At 35.8% G+C, this 7,274-nt stretch overlaps 1 protein-coding gene across 1 annotated transcript; it reads left to right on the top strand.

Annotated features, from left to right (window-relative positions):
• Nucleotides 1–5,860: 5,860 nt before the first annotated feature.
• On the top strand, nucleotides 5,861–6,717 carry LOC143553806 (protein FANTASTIC FOUR 2-like). Its single transcript, XM_077043709.1, has one exon. The coding sequence runs from the start codon at nucleotides 5,896–5,898 to the stop codon at nucleotides 6,625–6,627; it is 732 nt and encodes a 243-aa protein (XP_076899824.1). The 5' UTR covers nucleotides 5,861–5,895; the 3' UTR covers nucleotides 6,628–6,717.
• Nucleotides 6,718–7,274: the final 557 nt, after the last annotated feature.

The following is a 7,274-nucleotide window of genomic DNA, read 5'->3' on the forward strand; positions in this document are numbered from 1 at the left end:
CTGCACATAAAGATGAAGAATATGCCTGACATCTTTATCTTCCCCCAATTTCACTATCATCCCATTCACATCTTTATCATTCTTCAACTGAACTAGTCCCTCTTCAAACTTCATCCCAGGAACCAAGTAAAACATCTCAAAATCCTTATTTTTGTATGACTTAAAATCCATTACGAAATCCATTAACTCAAAGTAAGACATTTTGTCCACTTCTACTTTAAACATGTCAGTTGCACCTCCCTCATAGTGCAATTTTGGTTTGGGTTTAAGCTTCCCACCATGTCACACTTTTACAACTACAAAATCATCCATCACCCTGAATATTACAAGTGTAATCTAGGTTACTTTCAAACTAGCTATGATTAAAAGGTTCAAAATCGAAGTTTATAGATTAACGTACCTTCAATTTCGAGATGATGAACACTAAGAACTGAGAAGGCAGATTATAATCGAACTTAGGGTTTTTTTTTTGGGTTGTGAGAATTCCCATCAGGGTAAATGTTTAAAAGGGGGATATTGCCACGTAACATGGTTAAAGTATATAAAAAAAATTAAGAAATGCCACGTAATTGACAAATCAGATTCCACGTCATTTAAAATCTAACGCCGTTAAGTATATTTAACGGGAGACCATTGACACAAAAATAGGTAAAAGTTGGGACCATTGGTAGTGATTTTAAGAATTGGAATTATTATCGGCCAAAAGGTAAAAGTTTGGATTATTTATTTCCAATTTTCCTAAAACAAATAATATTATGAACTGTTGTAACATATTATAGGAATAACAAAACTAACAAAAGTACTATACAATATATCACGAGATGATTGATAAATCAATATAAATGAGCATAGCTTTGCAAATTGCAGACGCCACAGTATTACGCGGGCACCCAACCAGTAACATATGATATAAAAAATAAAAATATACGACATTGAACAATGCTATAATATATTTTACCAACGTGTTGAATTCTTCAACACACTTTCAATTAAACAGCTCAAACACTGGATTTTATGTCCAGATAAATTAGTTTAAAATGGATAAAAATGAATCAATTACCACAATGCATTTACAAGCACTAGCCATTATATATTATAAGTTATTACAGTAAAACAAAAAACAAAAAAGATATATGTTATATGTAAAATGAATATGTATAAATATTACAAATAACAAATAAGAGATGGTGTGTTTGTACTAGGGATGGGCAAATTCGGGATCGGTACCGGTACCGGTACCGAATCGGTACCAACATTTTGAGTTTCGGTACCGGTACGGTACGGGACCGGTATTTCCTGAATTTTCTCGAAATTTTACCTTAAATACCGGTCCAGTCCCGGTCCCGTCCCCGTCCCGTACTGGTACCGAACCAAATATTTCGGTACTGGTACCGGTTCCAAGAATCCGCGATTTTCGGGACCGGAATTTTCGGGACCGGGACCGGTCGGTACCGGTACGGTCCCGATCTCATCCCTAGTTTGTACAATCGTCAAACTCTATATATTAAATTCTTTTGTTATTAAGATTGTGTGTTGTGGAGAAAGTAACGACGTCACTGGCACATACGTAATGAAACATTACCCCAAAAGCATGTGTTATGAATGAATGTTAGTTTTTTTTTCATTTTAGAAAAGTTCACTTCAATAACAAAAGGCAAATACAAAATGAGCTAGCAGGGCCCATCCACCGAACACGAAGGAGCCACTGCTACTCTAAAAATAACACATTAAAGCATTTTTATACCAATTCGACCACACTGCCATCAAAATACATTAAAGCCATAAGAAACTCAAAGCTTTGACATTTCCCAAAGCTTTAAAAAAACATCTTTTATCTATTATAACAAAAGACTATCTATTGTTGTCACTTGTTAATCTTTTAGTCATCCTCCCTTTTTCTCAACCTATTTTAATATATGTTTCGTATCTTTTAAACCATTTCAATATATGATTTCAATATTTTTATTAAATGTAAATCCTAACCGTTTTATTCATTAACATTAATTGTGAAATAATAAAATAAAGAAATATCAAAATTGAAGTTGTAGGCTTGTTAGAATAAAATTTTAAAGTCACACATAATTGCAAATTAAAGAAAATAAATGTGCATCATTGTCGAAAAATTTGGATTCATATGGTAAATTACAAATTATTTTTAAACTAAGATTCGAGCAGCAATGCATAATTTTTTAATATAAATTGTAATTATATTAACAATATTTGATCATGTTGTTGAACGTATTTCACTTAATAATTAAAGTTTAAAATTTTCATTAATTGCACGTGTAATACACGGGTCTCAAACTAGTGTGTTAGGAATAAATGTTAGTTGAATAGTAAAATGAAATAACAATCCATTATAACCGATAAAATTTTGAAAACATACTTTATGTTTAAAGTAAAAAAATGGTTTGCATGTGATAATTTACCTCAACATTCAATCATGTGATAATTACTAATAAAATTTTGAAAACGTACTTTATGTAAATTATACAAGCACTATTGCATATTAAGGGTTTAAGAGAAATTAAATATACAACAAACCAAAAAAACTATTAAAAAAGAAGGTCAAATCAAGTTGTTGCAAATAGCGTGAAAATAGAATTACCGTTTGGCAGAGTAGCCAATCAAATTTCTAAGGCTTCACATTTATAGCCCTCAACTAATTTTCCCTTTTCCCAAAGTGCCTCACAATTTCCAAGTTCTCAGTTTTTAATCTTATTTAGGCTGAGGGGTGTGGGGGGCGCGAGAGGGGGCGTGAGTGGGGGCGCCATCCAATAATATTGTGACGTGTGGCAGAGAGAGAAACTTGATAAGATGGGTATTGGTAGTGGTGATAGCGCCCCGGGGCATGGTGTGGAGGGGCGCGAGAGGGGGCGCGAGCGGTTTATTTTTTTATTTTTTTATAAATGTATTAAAAAAACGTATTATTAAAAAAACAAGTAATTATTTAAACAAACACACATTAATTAAAAAAACACATTAATATATAAAAAAAATTAAAGTACTAAAAAATTAAAAAAACACATTAATTAAAAAAAATTAAAAAAACACATTAACATTATTCTTATTCTTCGGCTTCGTCTTCTTCGATCAACCTCTTCCGGATACGTTCCTTTTGTTTTTCCATCAGCATTTGGTCGACCGGATTTAGGTGGCTGAAGTCTCTTGCAAGGAAGTCCAAATCTCTCATTCTTTTTTTTTTCCTTTTTGTCAACAGAGACCACCTCCAGGGTTTTGTTGAATTTATTGAGGGATTCAACAAGATCGTTGATGTTTACGGCTTCCCCCTCAGCCGGTTTTTTCCCCCTGGCGTCCCTTCCCAATGGCCGCCTCCTCGGCGGTGAAGACGTTTCCTCCCCCGCAACGTTTAGGTCGAATCCAACCCGGCAATCCGACCCGTCCGTTGTGCTGTACGCTCCAGACGAACTAGTTTTAGTCCGTTTCGGCCCTACTTCCGCATCAAGGTCCGGCGCCACCAGCTCAACCCACTTGGCACACCTTCTCAACCTCTCCCACAACTTTACACCGTCCCACGTCTTCACCGCCCCATACCTCCGCAGGCACTCCTGCTTCCACTCTTCGACAGTGAAATTATAGACCGCCAAATCGTCACTGCCACTTGGTCTCATACGACCGGCGTTCCTGTTGAACAGATTAGTAAACAAGCCGACAAATTTTCTAATTTCGGTCCACCGACCCGAAATCATATCGGGATTCCGCTCTGTACTCCCAACGAGCGAATAGAACGTCTCCCTAACCTTTGTCCAAAAGACCTTGCTCTTTTGGTAGTCGGCTGCAAAATTATGTAAATAAATTTGTAAGCCATTTAACTTTTTTATTTAACTTTTTATTTACAATAATTTTTAAAAACGTTAAAACAATTACCGCAACGCCGATCCTCAGAAATGGCTATCCAAGCCCGACACAGGGCTTCCTTCTCATCCGATGACCACGGAGTGATTTTCCGTTTCGCCCTTCCGGTCGAAGCCGAACCCGACCCGTCCGTTGCAAGTTGTTTTTTCCGGTGGACGCGTCTTCTTTGTCCCGCAGCTTCACCTTCTGGTTCCGGTTCTTGTGTCTCCGGAACTACAAAGTTAGGAGACGGTTGCATGTTGGATGGTTGAAAGCCGGATGATTGTTGCGACCCCGAATAAAACATCGGTTGTTCCGGTGCCGACCATAAATCGTCGTAAGGGTAATCTGAATCTAGGTTTGGGTACCAATTTCCAGACATGTTTTTAAAAAAAGGTTTCGAAGATAGGGTGATTTTGGGTTTTGGGTGTGGTGTGTGATATTCGTTTTGGTTGTAGTATGTGAGAATGGTTGTGTTTGATATGTATTGTGATATATGTATTGTGATATATATAGATGATTTTGTTAAAAAAAAAAAAATATTTTTATTCATTATTAAAGCCTTCCAACGGCTCTTTCCCATTTCCCACAGCCACTCACGCGCGCGAGCCTCCTGGCGCCTGCCTCGTTTTCCGCTCTCGCGCCCCTCTCGCGCCCCTCTCGCGCCCCGGTGGTGTGGCTCTCGCGCCCCGGGGCGCTATCGAAGTCCCTCACGCGCCCTGACTAGCGCTCCGCACCCCTCAGCCTTAGATGGATATTTGTGACATTTTTTTTTTATTTTTTGTAAAAGGAAGCAAAATATAGGTTGAAACACAGTGTAGCAGTCCATCAATTATTTTCCAATTTTTCTTCTTTGATGAAATTGTAAGGTCATAACTCATAACAACAAATTCTATAGAATACAAATGTTTTATCGTTAAAAAATAGACGCAGTCAAGTTTTTTTTTAAATTTTTTTAACACAATATAATATATTCATTATTATCACGTGAAACAAAAAAATAAATAAATATATTTACCTACGAGTTTACTATGTATAACAAAACGATGTTTTATAATTAAGCAGCTTATTTGTATATTCTTTATTTTTTTATTCATTAATTCAACAACTTATTTGCTTTATAAAAATATATTTTTAGATTTTTTAAAAATTATTTATTTTCTTTTGTTTGATAAAATAAACCACTACCGTATAAAGGGTCTATTGCAATCAACCTCTAACTTGAAAATAAGTTAGCTATATTTTAAAAGCAATAATGAAGAAAAAACTATATTAGAATATCAAAGAGATGTTGTAGAGAATGTGATGTGTAATGTGTTAGAACATTTGTTACTTGGACTCCATAAGGCATCCGTATATTTTTGAGTTTTCCCACTCAAGATTGGCTTGGTCATGTGCTTCATGCCCCCTTTGGCCATCTACTCGCTTGGTGTTCACTTAGTTTGTACAAATAACAGTAACCTTATTATATTTGATATATATGTAATTTTTAAAAATTAAATTATTTATAGCTATCATATTTGAGTACTCTTCAAATAAATTGAGTACCCGCAACTTCCCTACCAACATATTTTGGGTTATCTTTTTCAATTGCTATAATAAATGTCGGTGCCCTAACGTTACCATAACAAAATAAATCGTACTAATATCAACGAAATTCCCATCACGTCTTCGCTTCAGCACACGGGTTCAGTCCAGCTAGTTTAAACTCCATATTATATTATAGTAAAATAAAAAATAAAAACATAAAGAAATATTGAATCTTTTGGTACTCAAATGGAAGAATGGGTATTCCACTTGAAGATATAATATGTGGACAAGTAAAAAAGATGGAATAAAACCATTAAATAATTAAATTCCAGTTGCATTAAAAAGCTCTCTCTCTCTTTTCACACCTATAAATACACCCTTCATCCACTCACCTCTCTTTCATGCCATAACCATAACCATTACACACAATATCTTCTTATTAAATTTCATTTTTTTTAATAATAATAAAAAAAAAATTATTAAATTTCCCGCCTTTTCAATCTTTATTTAATGGCGTTGAGTTTTCTCAAAGTTCTTGATAACCCTTCACCGGATATCAAGAATCTTGATCAAAACGACGGCGTTTACGTTCATCCGATGGTCAAACGCTCTGCATCGGCATTGAGTACCAAGAGCTTAGAAATGTGTACGGAGAGTTTAGGTAGTGAGACCGGGAGTGAAGTTAGTGAAAGTGGTGATGAGTTTTGTGCAATTTCACAATTGGAAAGAGAGAAAATGAGAGAAAGTCAACGGTCAACTTGCCGGAATTTTGACCGGAAGATTCGCCGGGGTGACTTCCCGCCGCCGTTGACCTCCATCAGCGACACCGATGGGGCGGTGAAGGTGAGGCACCACCGCGAGGGTGGGAGGTTGGTTATAAAGGCTGAGAGTGTTTTAAATTGCGGTACAAATTTTCAAGCGGAGCGTACAAATGGGCGGCTTAAGCTTTCTTTGTTGAGGGAGTGTTATGTAAATTATGAAAGTGGAGGGAGTGAAGTGGAGGATTATGAAAGTGAAGGGGGTGAATTGGAAGTTTATGAAAGTGAAGGTGATGATGTGGAATCTGAGGAGGACGAGGATGAGAAGGAGGAGGAAAGCGGTGGTTGGCCGCGGGACATGGACAGAAACCGGTGGATGATGGCTGGAGAAGGGAGTTTGAGTAGGCTAACAAGGTGCCATGAGGGTGGAAATGGCAACAAAGTGTTTGCAAATTGGGGTTCTTCTTGGGTGGCAATTTCTTGAAAATAACATAATTTAAGTCAACTTAATGATTGGAATTTAGATAATTTTTTATATTCTCAATGATTGTTATGTTATTAGTGTGATTTTTGTGGTTTTTCTAATTATTTTTGATATCCTATTATAGGGTATTTCATTATTTATGATAAAATTGGTCTTATTATCATTAGTCTTTATATTTCGTTACTCGTGACTCGTTGGAAAAAGCCTGTTTATTATCTTGTCAAAACATGTAGCTTAATCAGCTTGATATCGGTTCATGAAAAGCCCTACAACCAATTGCGATTAACTTTTGAAAATAAAAATCTTGTTATTAAAGAAGGTAATTAATTATAAGGGAAGTTTGAATATTAGGAGGGTTGAAATGTTAAAAGTGCAAAACGTTATAAATCTCAAGCTTTATGAAAGTTATTATTATAAAAAAAAGGTGAAACATGATTAGCATGCAAAAAAAAAAATGAAATTGGGCATACATAAGTTCAAATATCATGTGTGCCGTTTGGATCACAAAAAACATGTACAACAAATCATATGTTCTGAAATGAATAAATAAATAGACTAGTCCTTAAACATGTTCCATTCGATACCCACGATAGACGGTACTACTTGCATGTGAGAACCTCCAATGAAGTTTCCAAGATTTTAGTCGC

The sequence above is a fragment of the Bidens hawaiensis genome, unplaced genomic scaffold (genome assembly GCF_021521415.1).
Source record: "Bidens hawaiensis isolate Kalapana, Puna unplaced genomic scaffold, B.hawaiensis_p1.1 tig00017381_1, whole genome shotgun sequence".
NCBI classification, from domain to species: Eukaryota; Viridiplantae; Streptophyta; class Magnoliopsida; order Asterales; family Asteraceae; genus Bidens; species Bidens hawaiensis.

Coding starts and splice junctions, on each gene's coding strand:
- LOC143553806 (XM_077043709.1), top strand. CDS start 5,896: ATGGCGTTGAGTTTTCTCAAAGTTCTTGATAACCCTTCACCGGATATC.